Genomic DNA, 17,643 nt, shown 5'->3' with positions numbered 1-17,643 from the left:
GGCTTGCGTTCCGCGTCACTGAGGCTGACGGCTGCCAATGACGTATGTATGGTGGCCTGCCGGGCCTGGGCGGTGGGCCCAACAATCTCTCAGCCAGTGGCCGCATGCGGGTGGCGCATCGAAACGACGCATCGAGGCCAACGTGCACGCCAACACGGGTGGGCCATGCATTGGATGCTTGCACTACGACAGCCTCTGACCGTGCAGCGCACCAACGTACCATTGCATTGAACGTAAGGATATTTTCATTGAGCAACACACTATACTAGGAGGGTACAGCCCAACTGGCCGGACCCCAATCACGCTACTCATTTCAGAAGCAGCCCTGATCGTCTCCCCAGTCATGCCAGTCAGCCGCCCGCGATGCAAACGATGTAAAACCCCAAGTCCTATATGATCTTGTACATGTCCCTCTATAATCTACACATGCTCCAAGAACCTAAGCCAAAAAGTCCTTGACGGCGCGGTCAATGTCGGCCTTCTCGACCGCAAGCTCTCCGGCGTCGACAGCCTCAATCACGCGGTGCAGGGCGATGGTCTGCCCCACCTCGGCGGTCTTGAACCAGATACGGCCATTGAGACCAATCGCAGTCTCGAAGGGGATGTGGGCGGCGAGGAGGGGGAGAAGAGGGTACTTGGGACTGAGGAGTCTGCATCAAGTCAGCATCTGGACGGACGGAACATTTGGCAGCTACAGGACCGCAGGATGTCAGATTTAACTGTTTCTACTCACTTGCGACCCAACTGAAGCGAGCACGACACCATGAGACCGCTCTTGAGCTCGCCAAAGCCCTCGGCCTTGCCGGTTGCCGGGTCAAAGCACTCAATCTCGGGCTCCATGTCGCGGTTGGCGAGCGACACACGGGCATACACGAGGCAGCCAACCTTAGTTGTCAGTAATAAGTCCAACATGACATCGCTGCACCCACCTTGAGGTTTGGCTTGGAACGCTTGGTAGCGCCCTCGAATGCCAGTGCATCCAGACGGGCCATGTGTGCGCCACCCAAGTCGACACGGTATCCCTCGGCATGGCGCGCAATGACGGTGCCGATCACAATATCGCGCTGGGCAGGAATATAACGCTTGCTCACGCCCTCGACCCAGAGACTCTCGCTGCGGTCCTTGCCCTTTGCCGAGGACAACAGGCCCATACGGGTCGCGACATAACGAGGCTCCGAGGGCTCAGAGCTGTTCAGGTCGGCGCGGGACGTCGAGGCCGCGATTCCTGGGCCAAAAGTGACAGACTTGGAGGATGAGGGAATGGGGATCTCGGAACCCGGGAAGACAAGCGTCATGGTGGTGGTGGTTGGGTGTGGAGTGCAGAAACAGACAAGTGTTGATGGTGTTGCCGTGAGGAAACCGCAATGGTCGGAAAGTTGCTGACATTTTGTTCCCGCCACCCTTGATTTGAAATGTGTGTTGTAAATGGATTAGCAGTGGGGTTCCTAATGGATTCCACCTCCACATCCGCCGACCAGCGCATCGTCACTGCTTGTTCCATCGTTGTCATCCACAACAACCGCTGCAATACCCCGTCACGCTCACGATGGTGTCGTCAAATACCCTCCTTACGATATTCAAAGTGAGCTCTTCACCGCGTTCTCAGCTGACATCAGTACTGCCTCGGCGTCGGCGCCTCCATCCCGGTCCTGCTCGCCGCTGGCCTGTGGTTCTTCCAACGCAAGATGATTTACCCAGCCAACTTTCCAGAGGGATCGCGCGAACGTAAGCTGTATGGACCGTTTTTCAGCTGACATCCAGATGTGCCACGGCCAACAGACGCCGGCCTCCCATACGAAGACGTGCGGCTCACCACTCCCGATGGCGTCAAGCTCCGGGCCTACGTTATCCCTGCTCGCCGCAAGTTTGTGCCGCTGGAGGAGCTCCGGGGCCTGTCAGCCAGCGGTATGAGGGAGCGTGGAAAGGCTGAGATGGAGGCTTGGAAGGAGGAGAAGGATTCCGAGGACGCGATTGCCGTAGGTGTACAGCCTGCGACATAGAGCTAACCCAGTAGTACGCCAAGTCGCGCCCGACCATCGTCATGTTCCACGCCAACGCGGGCAATGTCGGACACCGTATCCCACTCGCACGCAAGTTTGTGTCCGAGCTCAAGTGCAACGTGTTCATGCTGAGTTACCGTGGGTGAGTTCGGCGTGTGGACTGGTTGGAGAAACGACGCTGACCGCTACCAGCTACGGCCTGTCGGAGGGCTCTCCTTCGGAGAAGGGTTGGTGCTGAACATTGGGCTGTGCTGACTCTTTTTTTCAGGAATTCGCATCGACGCTGGCGTACGTCTCATATTTGTGATTGTTATCTGACCCTCAGGCCGCCATGGAGTACATCTCGACCCACCCAATCCTGAAGGACACCAAGTTGGTGGTGAGTGACTCTTGACCGAACGTTCGTTGAACCATACAGGTCTACGGCCAGTCCATCGGCGGCGCGGTCTGCATCGACACTGCGGCGGCGTACCCTGACATGGTGAGTTTCAAGGTAACAGTCGTAAAGCTGAACCCACACAGGTGTCTGGCGTGATTGTCGAAAACACCTTTGTCTCACTCACCTCCCTCGTGCCCCACGTCATGCCCTTTATTCCGCTCTTGCTTGTCCGCCTGCTTCTCAGCGAGAAGTGGGATGCCGCCAAGACCATCTCTCTCATTCCAGCCACCACCCCCATGCTGTTTTTGAGCGGGAAGCAAGACCAGCTCGTGCCCCAGAGCCAGATGCTGGCCCTGTGTGCCCTCCGTGGTGACGGCAGGCTCCGTTGGTGCGAGTTTGACGGTACCCACAACGATACCTATCTCAACCCGGGCTACTGGATCGAGATTAGGATCTGGCTCGAGCAGGAGATTGAGGGTGGAGTGGAAGATGAAAAGTTGTAGAAAGGGTTGTCACCTCCCCGTGATGTCACCGGTGCTTCCCCGTGATGTACACTGTATGGGGAGTGAGGTGGGAGCGGTGGAGTTGAGCGGAGCAAATCAGGTACCAGGTGGGTGGGTAACACCTGGGTTTGTCTTGGGTTCAGGCTAATACTACGTGTTTGTATCCGTGGCAGAGTGTTGCGACAACTCGGTTGGAAGACAGTGTGGTCGACTTGCATGTGCTCGGCTCCCCAAAAGTACTGCAAATCTCTGGGATAACGAGATCAAAAATACGCCAACCGGACGAGATGGACGAGATGGATGGAGGAAGGATGATTAGGAATAGGAAGTAAATGACGAGAAAATGGTGAGAACAGACACTTGTAAACTGGTTTCAAGATTATAAATTTGGACACGACAAAGTCGTGCAGCGGTGCCAAGGAGATGTACATGGGTGCTTGGAGGTCCAAAAATCTTCCAACTACGACTTGTGCGATTGTCGCTGAAAATTGCATTCACTCGCTGATCCCTCCCTTCTTTCGTTATAGGTGGCGGGGGTTGACGGTACCTAGCACCGTCAACCTTCCTTCCTTCCTTCCCTCTTCTTCTTCTCTCTCAAGCATCGAAACACACTCAAACTCACCGTCCTAGTATCCAGCAATCCAAATCCCCACTCGCCCCACTTCTACCCCCTCCTCGTCTCCTCCTACCCCCTCCTCGTCTCCTCCACCACCACGAGCATGGAGTCGTCCGTAGCCGAGGAGTTTGGCGAGCATATTTCGCTGCGTACTGTGGATGCGATGGACGCACTCAAGATGGGCGGTCAGCACACTCGGGTGGCAATCGCCACGGGTTGCGGTTACGTGGCCTGCCCCCATGTGGTATTCTACGCGTGGGCAAAGGAGGCCCCTTTCCTCTCCCTCTCCCTATAACACGACGGGCTACTCGCGGGCGCCACCGACGTGATGGTATGGCAGGGAATCACAGCGATCGTGAACCCCATTCTTGCCGAGAACGTGTTCAAAGTGCTCGCCGAGCGCGACGGGGCATTCATCGTGATTCTGAAGAGTGGCGTGGCCGAGATCTTCTCAGCCAAAACCGTCTACGACACCATGTTAATCCTCAACGACTTCCTCGCCGACAACTTGCTCTGGAACGGCACTGGAGGTATCGAAATGGACGAGGACCCTACGGGATGTCTTGAGTTGGGAAGCGTTGCCTTCGTCCAGCAAGCCATGCAAACTTTGAACCTCGTTGGTCACCCGGGCGTACAAGCGGCCGTGAACATTGTCGGTCACTATCTCTGGCGCCGCCTGGACTCTTGCAACAAGAAGGTCGCCAGCCGTGTGTCACACGATTCGGACACCAGTCAGGCCCAGAGCAGGCGCGCACCAGTAGACGGGGACACTAGTGAGCACGAGGATCCTGCTGTAGACGCGTAGCGAATCGCTAACGATACCGCAGTCCAAGCTATCTTGGATGGTACCGCTGCGTCCGTGACACGTGTGGGCTCTCGCCTCGACCGTCGTCCGGTGGCCGTCACTTCTGTTCAAGTGGCCAAGGTAAAGAAGACACTTGGCACGTTCCACTCGCCCGCTGTTCCACACGGCCACCACATCCAGTCGTGGTGTGTTAAGTGTTGTGTAAGTCGTTCATGTCGAAAGATCTAGCAGCCCCAGAACTAACAGCACAGTTCCCCCGTGCCGACTGCGTCTCCACTCCGGACGGCGATATCTGCAACCCGTGCCGCACGTACTCGTGTGCTGTGTGCGGTGAGCAGACACACATCACGGCTGAGTGTCCACATGAAGAACGCCGCAATGCGTGGCTCGAGGACCGCCGAGACCGCTGCAACGCATGCCACCGTCACGGCCACCAGTATGCCGACTGCCTAAACGAGACGGAGAAAGCAGCGTACCAAAAGTACCACCGTGAACGCTGCAAGGGGTGTGGTGGTTCACACCTTATCACCCAATGTCCCGACCCCGAGGCACTCCGCACGCACAACGAGTGGCAGAACGAATACTACCACAACACCCTCAAGAGCGCCCGTATTGCAACCCAGCTCGAAATTGAGCGCCAGATTGACGGTGGCGAGATCGACGCACCCCAGGCTACGCAGTCTACCCACCACTGCACACAATGTGGTGGCGTCGGCCACAACAGGGCGAGCTGCGCATCCACAAAACGTGCCTACAAGACTCCCGTCCGGCATGCCGTGCACGCAACAAGCTGGGCCACACCGCTGGTAACTGTCCCGACGACGTGGCACGTGTTACGCACCAGGAGAAGACCAAGGCCAAAAAGGAAGCAGCCAAGGCGAGGGCTGAGGCCGCCGATGGTCAGAATTCTGACTCGGACGACAATGCACCGGCAGCCAAGCGCCACAAGCCCCTGCCAAACTCGAAGGGCAAGGGCAAAGCGAAGCAGGCTGCAGCCTCAGACTCCCAGGATGATATGTAATGGCTCTGACCGATCCCAATGTGTAGGACCCCGCCTGCGCGACTCTGAAAACAACAATCCCTTAATCTTCTCTCAGCCGCAAAAGCAGCGATCTGCATGAGTACATGGCCTCGACACGGGGTTCAATTCTGCAAAAGCTAACGTCCAGTACAAGAACTTTGTGTACAAGCCCAACATGACCCCATGCGCCAAGGGAACGAACCCAGAAAAGACCATGACGAGGCCACGCAAAAGACCTCATCCACACCGACCAGACGAACACTCGTACACAACCTTGCCAGGAACGCGACGTCTCCAGTTGGGGCAAGTCCACCTAGAGGGTAGCAATGCACACGCGCGGTCGCTGATGGTCAATACAGGTAAGCAACACCCGGATCCCAGCCGCAAGTTTTATGCTTTCTATCGTGTCATTTCCAGTGGTGTGGGCCTGATGCCGGCCGCCGCTGAAGAGTTCGCCGAGAGCATGTCTGCTCGCGCTGACGATGCCGTCAGTGTACGAGATCGATTGCGCCAAGATCCGCGTAGCCGTATTCGCTGGCTCCGGAACCAAGGAAGCAACGGCACTGACCCATGCCAAACTTTGCGAAGTCCCCTGGGCCCTCCGTTATCGACGCCGTCTCGGACGTCCTCGAGGGACGCACAGACGTGATGGTATGGGGCCACTACTGATAAACGCGCGTACAAGCCTCCAATCCGCTCGTGTCACGCTGGCAACAAGCCGGGTCACACCGAAGCACCCCGGACGAGGAGGATCTCGAACAGTCACTCCAACCCTGTCCCATCATTGTCGTCTTCGACTCGGAGAATGACTGCGTCATTTGAGTCCACTGCCATCCCTTTACGCAGCAGTGGCCTCGACTGCCACATTCCAGTCTACTCGTTGGACGCCGAAATGTGAATCCCTTACCTGTAAACCTCAAGGTGTTGATGGAGTATGGGGTCGGAATGTTGCGCCTGAGGCAGTAATTGAAACCAAGTGGGTTCCTTTATCTTATCTGAGACCCATGCTGACCGACTTTGAAGGGTTACAACAACAAAGCGACTTCACCAACAAGAAACCTCCCTTCCAAAATTACTAAAAGCGGGGCAAGGGTCCTGCCACCGAGCAGCGGTCATTATAGAGTTGTACATAAAACTAGTGGTTTGTAGTCTTAGGCGTGTCCGCTATTTACGGGCCCGGTTTGAGCTGGAATCAGCGCTTGAGCTGAAGATGTAATCGTTGATGTATATAACCCTTTTCTGAACTGTGCCGAACACGGCCAGCAATCAAGCACAGGGACCCAACGACGGCACTCTGTCCCAGCGCCGAGAGTGATTTCCTCCAAGTGTACTCCAGTCGGTTTCTACTGTGCTCATCATGCTATTCATGTCCTAACCACCGCTGCACCACTGTATGGCCACTGTGCATGCCGCGCACAATGGCAGGAGGCATGGGGCCATGGGGTCATGGCTGCCACTACGGTGCCTCGAACGTGGGGGGTCAGGCGGAATCAAATGTGGAGCTCAGGGATTTGATCGGAGTCGCCACCCAACGATCTCTTTCACCTCTCACATCGCATCCATCGCTCGTCTCCCGTCTTCATCCACTACCTTGCCCCAGGCAACCCTTCCACAACACAAATCCCTCAAGACAGACTTCAAAAATGGGTGGAGGTGCGTAACGTTACCCTGTGTAGGCGCCCAAGCTGACCGTTGATCGTTTCATTTCCCTGTCCGTCGCCATTCCATTCATTCCATCTCCGTCCCACCACCAACCCTCCTACACCTCCGCTTCGTTCTTCTACTCCTCTTCTCCATCGTCTTGCTTTAACAGGCGATTTGAATCTCAAGAAGTCCTGGTTCCCGGGCCTCCTCGTCAACCAGGAGCGAGTCTGGAAGGCGGAGAAGGCTGCGCAGGAGGAGAAGAAGGCGTTGCACCAGCTCCGCAAGGAGCGCGAGGAGGAGCGCCAGCTTGCCGAGCTGCAGCGCATGCAGGAGGAAGCTACGGGCAAGAAGCGCACTGAGAAGCTCGACTGGATGTACGCCGCGCCCGGCAACAACGAGGGGGCCATGGGCGGCCGCATGACTGAGCACGAGCTCGAATCGTACCTCCTCGGCAAGAAGCGTGTTGACGAGGTGCTCGCTGCGAGCGACAAGAACGTCGGCAACTCGCACAACGACTTTATCGCCGTCCAGAACGCCAACTCGGCTCGCGATACGGCGTCCAAGGTCCGCGAGGACCCGTTGCTGGCGATGAAGAAGGCTGAGCAGGCCCAGCTTGCTGCGCTCATGAACCGTCCCGATATTCGCCGCCAGCTCCGTGATGCCAAGAAGGAGAAGGAGGGCAAGGGCGACAAGGAGGAACGTAGGGCACGCCGCAAGGCGGAGAAGGAGGTGAGTTTTCAAAGGTCTGACCTAGTGCAAGACCTGACATTACAGGAACGCCGTCGCGACCGTCACGACAGACGCCGTCGCTACGACGACTCGCCTCGCTCCGACTATTCGGACGATGACAGGAGGCGGCCTCGCGACAGCAGGGACCGTGAGCGCGAGCGCGACAGGGACAGCCGCCGTGAGCGGTCCGTCTCACCCCGCCGCGACTCGCGCCGCAGCGACCGCAGCGACGAGAAGCGCTACCGTGACGAGAGCCCGCGCGCCAACGGAAGCCGCGACGCGCGTCCCCGTTCGGACTCGCCGAGGCGTGTGAAGGAGGAGAGGGAGACGCCCCGCAGCACCGACTCGAGGGACCGTCGTGACCGCGAGGCCGACTCGCGCGACCGCCGCAACGGGGACTCGAGGGACCACCGCAATGGCGACTCTAGGGGTTACAGCAACAACGACACGAGGGACTCTCGCAACGGTTCCAGCTACCGTGATGACCGCGACTATGGCCGTCGCGATGACCGTGATGACCGCGGACCTCGCCGTCCGTCTCCCGAGCGCAAGCCTTACGAGTCGCGCCCATACAGCAGCCGCCCTCCTGCTGCTCCCAGTCGGCCTGCACCCGCACCTGCCGCCAACAGCTCGCTGGACGACGCGCGCGCTGCGCGCCTGGCAGCCATGTCTGCTTCGGCCGACTCGCTTTACGCCGAGCGCTCCCAGACGCTTGCTCGCCGTGCCGAGGAGGAGAAGAAGGTTCTGGAGAGCGAGGAGAAGGCGCGTTCCAAGTACCACCGCGACGAGGCTGCTGGCATGTTCATGAAGCACCAGGAGGAGATGAGCGGCCAGCAGAGCCTCGCGCAGAGCCTGCAGCGCCGTGGTGGTATGGGATTGTTGAAGGACCTGTAGATCTAGCCGATACATGTGTGTAACCAGTAGAGAGACCAAGCGTGCGAGCAAGCGTGGACAGCGTGCAACGGGGGTCTGGCGCACTGGCGCGAAAGGTCAATGACGGGGGAGCATATAAAATTGCCGAAAGGGGTAAATCGCGTGTTGGGCGGCGCGTGTCCGCCTGGAGTGTCCCAGGCGTCAACAACATTGGCGTCCCCGTTGGTCTCGGTCGTCTGGCGTTCCCGCTCTCCATTTACACCCACTCGTCCTGCACTCCATCCAGGATCACAATAACGATAGCAGAAGCAACCCACACACACAGAGGCTAGTCATGCCTCCCATATCGTCCCTCGCGGGCATCCTCGACTCGCCTGTCGCGTCATCCAACGGCTCGACAGTCGTGGGCGGGGGCGGCACGTTACCAGACATTTCCCTTGGCTCCCTCGGCTCCAGCTTCCACTCGGCAGACGACGGCGAGTATGACGATGGTGGCATGGGTACACCAAGGAGTGAGTGTGATGATTGTGTGGGTCTGGCATGACATGATACATGGCCACGCCCAGAGCGACACATAACAAACAAACAGCGCTGACGGACCTCCCTCAGACGACAAGGCTCAACGCCGCAAGGACACTTCGTTTACCCCGCTGTCGTCACAGACGCCTGCGTCCGCACTCGTGGCCGTCTCCCCGCCTACAAGTGTGCGCCGGACGTCGTCACAATCTGCGTTGGATCAAGGCGCTCCCCGTCGCTCACGCTACATGCGGTCGTCGAACGCCAAGGCCAAGAACAACGATTCGGGCTCCGACAGCGACGGCGACGCACTTGCCCCGCAGTACGGTGGCGACACGGTGGACAGCGACGAGGACGGCGTGCTTGGCTCGCTGAGCGTCAATGTCACCCATCGCCGCGCGGCCCAGCTCCGTGCTTCTGGAACGTCGTACGCTGGCGGCCCGAGCAAGCGTAGCGGACGGCACAGTGTGGCTGCCAACCCGACGTCCAACCAGATGACACTCCGCGAACAGGAGCAAGTGAGTTGCGCGCAGTGTGGTACCAAACGTGACGCTGACGATCAGAACGTGGACGCCCTGCAAAAGGAAAACTTCAACCTGCAGCTCGAGAACCACTTTCTCAAGGAACGTCTCGCTAGCATGGCCCCGGACCACATCGAAGCGGCGCTCAAGGAGAATGTCAAGCTTAAGATTGAGATTCTCAACCTCGGCAAGGAGCTCAAAAAGTGCAAGCGTCTCCTTATGCAGCAGGACAGGGACCTGGCAGCGGCTGCCAGGGAGGGCAAGAGCGTGCGTTCCCGCGATGCCGAGTCTCGCGAACTCGAGGCCCTGTACCGCCAGGAGAAGGAGAAGAGGGACGCCCTCGAGGAGGAGATTGAGCGTCTGCGCGACCTGCAGTCGGACAAGGCCAGCAACCTCGAAGACGACCTCGACCAGGCGCGCGGCCAGCTTGAGGACCAGGCCGAGGAGATGGCCAAGCTCCAGGACGCCCACGACCGTGCGCAGGACGAGCTCGACCAGCTCCGTGAGCAGCAGCGCGACCTGGGCGAGAGTGTTGGCGTGAGCAAGGGCCGCGAGTCGCGCCAGGTCCAGAGGCTCGAGCAGGAAGTGGACGAGCTCAAGGCCGAGATTGAGCAGCTGCTCCAGGGCCACGCAGAGCTCGAGGTGCTTGAAGAGCAGAACAACCAGCTGCGCGACAAGTATGCCGCCGCCCAGATCGACCTGGACCGCCACGACGAGGAGATTGAGGAGCTCAACAACGAGATCGACCTCAAGGTCCAAGAGCACGAAAAGGAGATCCAGCAGGTCGAGGCCGAGTGGCGCGACGAGGTACTCGAGACGCGCGCACATGTGGACGAGCTCAAGGACGTGCTCCAGGAGCGCGAACAGGACCTCGAGGAGGCCCGCAAGGCGTTTATCGAGCGCGAGGAGGAACTCATTATCGCCCGCGACCGTATTGGCGAGCTCGAGGCCGTCCAGGGCGAGACCCACGATCGCCTCGAGGAGACGCTGCGAAACATTGAGATGGACAATGCGGAGAAGGATGGCGACCTCATTGCCGCAAACCGCGAAGTCGAGAGCGTGAGTTGGGGTGGCGTTATCCGTAAACTGACGGCAGCTTGGCCAACGCGTATATGACCTCGAGGAGATGATCGACGAGCTGCGTGGGCAAGAGAACGACCTCAACATTGAGCTGCAGCGCGCCGACGAAGAAAAGGCTCACTTTGTGGACCTTGTTGCTGCGCTCAAGGAGGCACGCCGTAAGGCTCAGGACGAGCGCGACGATGAGGCCGTCAAGCTTCGCCGCGAAGAGGACGCCCACGACGCCGACCGCGAGGCCTGGGAGAATGAGCGTGCAACAGAAGCCGAACAGCACCGCCGCGCTCTTGCCAGCCGGGACCAGGTCAACGAGCGCCTCACCACCGAGCTGGAGGCCGCGCGTGACCGTGTCGCCATGCGCGACCGTGACCTGGCCTCGGTCCAGAACGCTCTCCGCGGCGTCGAGGACGAGCGCCGCAAGCTTGGCGACGAGCAGTCTTCTGGCCGCCAGTCGCTCGAGCTCGAGATCCAGCGCCTGCACCGCGACTTTACGCGCTGTGAAGACGAGCTGGACCGTGCGCGCGAGGAGCTGCGCGATCGCGAGCAGGCTCTGCACGACCGTGACTTGGAGCTTGCCGAACTCATGGACAAGCACCGCGACCTCGAGGGCAAGCTGGTCACCGAGCGCCAGGGCCGCCTCAACATTTCCGACAAGCTCGACGCCAAGACCAAGGAGGTCCGCCATCACGAGCGCGAAGCTGCCAACCTCCGGGAACGCCTCGAAGACCTCGAGCCCTTGCTCACCGAGACGCAAAACTCGCGTTTCCAGATGCAAAAGGAGAGCGACAGGCAGAGGCAGGAGCGTACGGACCTGCTCCTGCGCGTGTTCAAGGACGTCAACCGCTTCCTGGGCGTCACCGCCGAGGACAATGTCACGCCGGCCAACTTTGGCGTGTTCCGCGACACGCTCATCCAGCGCCTGCGGTCGATCAGCGGCGCGCGCTCCGACTTTGACAAGCGCATCAAAGAGACCGAGGTCCGGATGGAGCAGAAGATGGCCGGACTCAAGCGCCAGCTGGACGCCAAGTGGCGTGCCCTGGACGCGTTCGAGTCGAGTGTCAAAAAGCTCGAACTCACACGCTCGCAGTGGCGCAGCCGCCTGTCGCTCAAGGACGGCGAGCTGGACGCGTTCAAGGCGCGCAACGCCGAGCTCCAGGCACAGCTGTCGGCCGTGCGCGCGTCTGGTGGCGCCGAGTCGTCGTCGCACATCCGCTCGCTCATTGAGCGTGCGCAAATGGCGGAGAAACGTTCCGCCACGTCGGCCCAGAGCATTGCCCAGCTCGAGGCACGTATCGCCGAACTGCAGTCGCGCGCCGGCGTCGCGGAGACCAAGTGGGAGGCGCGCGTCAAGGAGTACGAGGCGAGGTTGCGCCAAGCAGGCGAAAAAGTCAAGGCGGAGAAGCAGGGCGGCAAGGAGCGCGCACACCAGCTCGAGGCACAAGTCCGGTACGTCACTAGGCATCGGTGGTGTGAGAGATATCGAGGCTGACATGTTTGTGCAGGGAACTGGAGCGACTGCTGGCCGTCACGCAAAAGAACAACAAGCGCGCCGAGGGTGTTGTTGCCAATGCCGCGCACCTCATGGACAATTAACTGCCTCTCCCTATCTGTTGCTCTTTTGTTTTTTTTCTGTATTCTTACGTGTCTGCATGGTATTTATTATACAAGGAGGTTGGTCCCGCACGACACGCTTGGGGATGGGGGTGTGTTGGGTGACTCCTGTGGGATTCATTACGGCGAGCCTGGTCTCGACTTTGGGATCGATCGTTAAAGGAGAAAAAAAAGGAAATGTGGTGGTGGTGGTGGTGGGGAAGCTCGTTTAGATCTTATTCTTCATAAGATTCCAGTTGTGCTGCCTGGGTGGCCTGGGCGGCGGGGGCGGGCTGACGGCCTTGGACGGCGCGAGCGTGATGGGGATGGTCACGGCCGAGAGGTTGGCCGAGAGGTTTGTGGCGGGTGGGTCGTGCTCCACCGAGCCGCCGTCGAGACCCTCTGGTCTTGAAGGGTTGGGCGGGGCTGGCGCGCCTGGTGCGGCAAAGTGGCCAAAGTACGTAGACGACGAGTTGCCAAAGGACGAAATGTTCAATTGAGAAGGGCTCGTCTCGGGCGAGCGCGGGTACGACTGGAACGTGTACTGCGAGTGGGTGGGCGAGCGTGGGAGGTCGTTGCCGTTGCCGTGGACCTCGGGCGAGAGCTGGTGCATGTCGGATGTTGGGGAGAATACCTTGACGCCACGCTCTTCCATGTAGTACTCGTTGGCGAGGGCGACGGCGCTGTTACGGTACACCTCGTTGTTTTCGTACTTGCGCATCTCGTCGCGCTGCTTGCTTTCGATACGGAGCTGGCGAGGGAGGAGAAATATGATGCCCAGGAAATAGGCGGCGATCCACAGCATGATGATCATGCCCCAGCCAATGCGGAAGCCATTCTTGGGGATACCGTGGCCGCGGCGGTGCCACTCGTCTGTCAAGCCCGTCCAGCAGGTACTCCAGCCCACGGCGACAATGATCACGCCCATGATGACGTGCAAAAAGTTGCTGGGCCCACGGCCGCGCTTGGTCTCAAAAACGAACCGGCGGACGCGCCAGCCGGGCGTGTAGTAATGGGCAAAGAGGCCGAGGAGGATCTGCACGATTGTGAGGGCGAAGAGCGCAACGCCAGTCTTGCGGTGCGTGCTGTCGAGCTCACCGCCAAACCTCAGGGCGATGCCAAAGCCGGCAGCGATGAGCGCAATTGCGCAGATACCTTGGGAAATCTGGTGGAACCGGAACCACCAGTTTGACGTTGTCAGGCCGCGGGTAATGCGTGGGACAACAACACCACCAGGCAACACCATCATGGTGGCCAGCACGCCGCACGTAATGTGTGCAATGAGCGCAAACGAGGCTTTACCACTCTTGGTATTGGCCGGGCTGTGTGTGTCAAACTTGCTGCTCATCTGGATCCTGTTGCCAGTCCAGTCGGCCTCCATGGACGCGAAAATGACACCTCGCCATGTATGCTCGATGAGGTTGGCACCTGGGTCGCTGTTGGCCGGGTTGGTGTTGGACAGTGCCCAGATGAAGCTCGTCGTGTTGTCAGAGTTGGACGGCATCGTGAACGTGATACTCGTGCTGGTGTCGTTGGACCATGACAGGTCAGACTCGAGCGTGGCTGTCCTGGGTGGGGATGCGACCACTGATAATGGTCAGCTTGGGGGGAGATTTTGCCGCCTAGCTCACGAGGTGGCTCCTGGTGATGGATTGCTTGACGCTGGCTCAAGGTAAAAGTGCCGTCCTCATTGGGCCATACGATGACCATCGGGGAGCCGACTGAACATTAGCGGATTTCCCATCGATATTTGCCCGTCGCCACTCCGACTCACTCATCTGCGCGCCCCATCCCACTGCCATCCATCCAAAGTGGCTGTGGGGAATGTCGGCCACGGGTTGAAGTGTATCTTGTGGTCGGGTCAGCATACGCCAATGTCGTCTGGCATAGAGAGCTTTTGCCACCAAATGGAAAGGTATGTTGTTCCTTGTTACTCACAAGTGTCGATTCCATTGTCGCGCGTCGCTGTCAAGCACAGTTCCTAGAGAGAGATCGGGTTAGCACCAGCCTCGCGTTTATTTCCGGGGGGGGCTTGTAACTCACGTCTGCACACGCCCACTGTCCGGTGAGGGCGTGAACAGTGCTGATGCCGATGGCAGCGAGAGCAAGCAGCGCGCGCCTCATGACGTGTGTGTGTATGCGTGTATGTTGTATATGTGTTGAAGAGAAGTTTCAAGAATGCAACGAATGCACGGCAGCAGCGCGGGGTGTCTGTGTGGCCTGTGGGCGAGCGACCCCACTCCCCACTCTCCATTTGCGCGCGCGCCAAGATGTCGTCCTGCGTACCTGCGTCCAGTGTCTGTGCCGATTTACTTTACGAGGACGGGATCCTGCAAGGGCCGTGCGCCACGCCCGAGTCGGGCCTCGGGAGGGACCACAGGCACCCACGGGACGGTCAAAGGATCAAAGGACTGCACCGGCGCACACCTGTCTGTTTGCACCTGTCTGCACCTGTGGCCGGCCTGTGCACCAGTGCACCAGTGGGCCAGTGTGGCCTGTGCCTCTCTTTTCCAGAACACATGCATGTGCAGCAGAGACGGAACGGCCGCAAAGATCAGACCAACGATGGGGCCCTCTGGCTTTTGGGTCCCTGCACACGCACACGCCCAGGACTATAATCGCCCGACGCGTAAAAGGTTATACGAGGCGCGCCCTGGGGGGGCAGCCTTTATTGCGCATAATAACCGACAATGCGCAAGACACAAACAATCACACTGGACCCCCGTTAACAGCAGGCCAGCAGGTGCAGCAGCGTCATGCTGCGGCAGCTCTGTGATAGAGGTGTGCCCGTCCTCGCGTCGACAGCTTCGGTGCCTAGGTAGTCGTCGCCGTTGCTTTGGCACAGCCCTTCCAGTGGCCCACTGTGGCCAGTGGGCCAGTGATCCAATGACTCACTCGCAGCATGTCCCAAACCTTGCTTGTCCTTACGAGAGAACGGCCAAACAATACCCGTCCAGGCCGATCCCCCAATTCCCAAGGATCTCGATCTCTCGCTCTCTGTGCATGGATGGGTGCTCGTGACGACCGTAACGACTACTCGGTCATGCCCGTATTTTGTCCCTTTAAGCATGGATCCCGTCCAGGAGCCCTTCCCTCCGGCCTCCGACATGTGAAGAGGGTCCAGCGGCCGGCCCCAGCGGGTGATCGAAGCAGAGAGTGCGAGATCCATGCCTCGGTGCTCGTTGTAGGTTGCGCCACACCCGCGCTAGTACAGTCAAAGACCTTAGACATCCGTACACAAAACACCGTCGAGCAGCAGGTGGACAACAACCGCGCGACAGGCTTTTTCCCTGCGCGTCCTCAAACTGAAATACCGAAACGCACCACATCCCAACCTACACTTGTGACGACAGGGGGAGAGCACGCACACCGGCAGCAAGAACACAGGCTGCAGGCAAGAAGCGGAGCATTTGGGATCTCGCTGGAACGAGGTCCAGATGTCCAGAGATCCAGAGAGGGGTCCGATACATGTTTGGTTATCCCCCTCCAGTCGACGATCAGACGGATCAGCGGAAAGTTCTGCAACCCGAAGTTTGCGGGCGTTTTATACAACACAGCGCAGGTGACCCGCGGTGGGGCTGACCATCGAGAAGCATTCCACTGGCTGTTCGCTTGCCAGTCGCCATTCCACACTAGTTACCAGGAGACCTGTCAAAGTCGCAGTCAAGGGGCACATCCACCGGTCTTGACCTTTGCCCGCGGCGTCCTTAAGCGTCCTTGTTCCTTGCTCCTCGCTTGGTGGGGGTGATTAGAAAGCAAGGGCTAATGGACAACGAAACAAGGCCAAAAATTCCAATTACGTAATGCAGTGGCAATAAAATGTTACGTAATATTAAACCAATTGTCATTACGTAATATATGTAACATGGACATATTACAATCTCCGTGACATCGCGCTTGTTTTGATTCCGCCCCTGCGCGACTGTGACGCTTGCTCAGACCCAGTCATCTGAAATCGGGCCGCTCGCTAACAACTCTTGCAACCACCAACACACACCCACACACCAGACGACATGGCTGCCAGACGTCCTGCAGGAGCAGGAACCAACGGCGTAAGCAACTCTCACGCGTCTGTTCTGACGCTCCAGATGGCCGCAAAGCGCATACGCAAAGAGGTGAGCTCCCCACAACAGCGTCTTGTTTGCATGGCTGTTGCCACCCGTCACAGTCACGAGCGCCGCTGACCACCGTTCCAGATCGCCGACCTCGCGCGCGAGAACCTTGGTGCAATCACCCTTACCCCCAACGAGTCCAACATCTTCCAATGGCGCGCGACACTCCCTGGTCCCACCGGTTCTCCTTACGAAGGCGGCGTGTTCGACGTTGACATTCGCGTGCCAGATGACTATCCGTGCGTCTCGTGATTGCCCAGGGTTGATGCTGATGCTTAGCTTTTCTCCACCCCAACTCCAGTTCCTTACCAAGGTGTATCACTGCAACATTGCCCACACGGGTGCTATCTGTGAGTTACACCAGAATGCGAGCGGCAGCTAACAGTCCAGGTCTTGATGTGAGTGATGCCATGCCGCCTTCCCTCGTCACATTGACGGGTGTGCCTTCCCGCCTTCCCTCTGGACCACCCCTCCCTTCCCTACCCCTTTGCTATGGATGTACTAACATCTCGCAGCTCTTGAAGACGGCATGGTCCCCGGCTCTATCCCTCTACAAGGTCGTCCTCTCCCTCTCCTCCCTTCTCACCGATCCCAACCCGGCCGACCCTCTCGTGCCCTCCATTGCCCAGGAGTACAAGAAGAATCGCAAAAAGCACGACCAGACCGCCCGTGAATGGGTCAAGATGTGAGTGACATGGCGGTTGGACGAAGCTTTGCTGACAGCCAGGTACGCACTCCCCAGGACCGAGACCATTGCCCCGCCTCCTCCTGCACCAGAACCAGCTGCCAACCGCGCCTCGGGATCCCGACCTCGCGCGATCCAGCGTCCAACAAACGGCGACCCCACACCGCCTCCACAACTGGCTGGTACGCGCCGTTCGGCACCCACCGACGGTGCCGGGTCGCGTGTGGGCGAGCCCATCAACCTCGCGGACGATGACGACGATGTGGAGGTTACGGGCGACAGTGGGCCCAACGGCACCTCGAGCGCACCACGCCGATCCAAGCGCGCGCGTGTGGGCGAGACGGCCGCAAACGGGGCAAGCACGAGCGGAGGTGCGGGAGGCACGAGCGCAGACGACGTGATCGTCATTGACGACTAGGGTTTCGACGGTGACATGACATGACGAGACGCATGAGAGTGGTCCCACGAGTGACGGACGCGTATAGCATGCAGGCAGACAGGCAGGGCAACTTAGGTAGAGAGATAGCAACTTCACAGGCACACAGCACCACCACGACACACTACTACATGCA

General features: G+C 59.1%; 7 protein-coding genes across 7 annotated transcripts; 5 read left to right on the top strand and 2 right to left on the bottom strand.

Moving 5' to 3' along the window:
- Nucleotides 1-439: 439 nt before the first annotated feature.
- Nucleotides 440-1,295, bottom strand: RRP40 (exosome non-catalytic core subunit rrp40; the record flags this gene model as incomplete). Its single annotated transcript, XM_028616914.1, has 3 exons — nucleotides 440-650; nucleotides 734-885; nucleotides 930-1,295. 3 exons carry the CDS (start codon nucleotides 1,293-1,295, stop codon nucleotides 440-442), a joined length of 729 nt encoding a protein of 242 aa, XP_028480771.1.
- A 251-nt stretch (nucleotides 1,296-1,546) lies between these two features.
- EHS24_001107 (uncharacterized protein) lies at nucleotides 1,547-2,882 on the top strand (the record flags this gene model as incomplete). Its single annotated transcript, XM_028616913.1, has 9 exons — nucleotides 1,547-1,582; nucleotides 1,617-1,725; nucleotides 1,762-1,976; nucleotides 2,015-2,142; nucleotides 2,193-2,227; nucleotides 2,269-2,288; nucleotides 2,326-2,379; nucleotides 2,419-2,481; nucleotides 2,523-2,882. 9 exons carry the CDS (start codon nucleotides 1,547-1,549, stop codon nucleotides 2,880-2,882), a joined length of 1,020 nt encoding a protein of 339 aa, XP_028480770.1.
- Nucleotides 2,883-3,826: 944 nt separating this feature from the next.
- Nucleotides 3,827-5,324, top strand: EHS24_001106 (uncharacterized protein; the record flags this gene model as incomplete). The annotated part of the gene is made up of 4 exons (XM_028616912.1): nucleotides 3,827-4,271; nucleotides 4,326-4,504; nucleotides 4,555-5,005; nucleotides 5,062-5,324. The coding sequence occupies 4 exons, from the start codon at nucleotides 3,827-3,829 to the stop codon at nucleotides 5,322-5,324; spliced, it is 1,338 nt and encodes a 445-aa protein (XP_028480769.1).
- Nucleotides 5,325-6,742: 1,418 nt separating this feature from the next.
- CWC25 (RNA-splicing factor) lies at nucleotides 6,743-8,591 on the top strand (the record flags this gene model as incomplete). The annotated part of the gene is made up of 3 exons (XM_028616911.1): nucleotides 6,743-6,977; nucleotides 7,138-7,697; nucleotides 7,743-8,591. The coding sequence occupies 3 exons, from the start codon at nucleotides 6,743-6,745 to the stop codon at nucleotides 8,589-8,591; spliced, it is 1,644 nt and encodes a 547-aa protein (XP_028480768.1).
- Nucleotides 8,592-8,904: 313 nt separating this feature from the next.
- On the top strand, nucleotides 8,905-12,277 carry EHS24_001104 (uncharacterized protein; the record flags this gene model as incomplete). The annotated part of the gene is made up of 5 exons (XM_028616910.1): nucleotides 8,905-9,082; nucleotides 9,180-9,604; nucleotides 9,650-10,666; nucleotides 10,704-12,130; nucleotides 12,187-12,277. 5 exons carry the CDS (start codon nucleotides 8,905-8,907, stop codon nucleotides 12,275-12,277), a joined length of 3,138 nt encoding a protein of 1,045 aa, XP_028480767.1.
- A 226-nt stretch (nucleotides 12,278-12,503) lies between these two features.
- On the bottom strand, nucleotides 12,504-14,398 carry EHS24_001103 (uncharacterized protein; the record flags this gene model as incomplete). Its single annotated transcript, XM_028616909.1, has 5 exons — nucleotides 12,504-13,861; nucleotides 13,906-13,995; nucleotides 14,049-14,123; nucleotides 14,213-14,255; nucleotides 14,318-14,398. The coding sequence occupies 5 exons, from the start codon at nucleotides 14,396-14,398 to the stop codon at nucleotides 12,504-12,506; spliced, it is 1,647 nt and encodes a 548-aa protein (XP_028480766.1).
- A 1,889-nt stretch (nucleotides 14,399-16,287) lies between these two features.
- On the top strand, nucleotides 16,288-17,489 carry EHS24_001102 (uncharacterized protein; the record flags this gene model as incomplete). The annotated part of the gene is made up of 7 exons (XM_028616908.1): nucleotides 16,288-16,326; nucleotides 16,363-16,389; nucleotides 16,471-16,625; nucleotides 16,666-16,736; nucleotides 16,777-16,784; nucleotides 16,902-17,071; nucleotides 17,114-17,489. The coding sequence occupies 7 exons, from the start codon at nucleotides 16,288-16,290 to the stop codon at nucleotides 17,487-17,489; spliced, it is 846 nt and encodes a 281-aa protein (XP_028480765.1).
- Between the last annotated feature and the right edge of the window lie 154 nt (nucleotides 17,490-17,643).

The sequence above is a fragment of the Apiotrichum porosum genome (assembly GCF_003942205.1).
Source record: "Apiotrichum porosum strain DSM 27194 chromosome Unknown scaffold_1, whole genome shotgun sequence".
Classification (NCBI taxonomy): domain Eukaryota; kingdom Fungi; phylum Basidiomycota; class Tremellomycetes; order Trichosporonales; family Trichosporonaceae; genus Apiotrichum; species Apiotrichum porosum.
The sequence above is the reverse complement of the archived record's forward strand: the minus strand, read 5'-3'. Positions and strand labels throughout refer to the sequence as shown.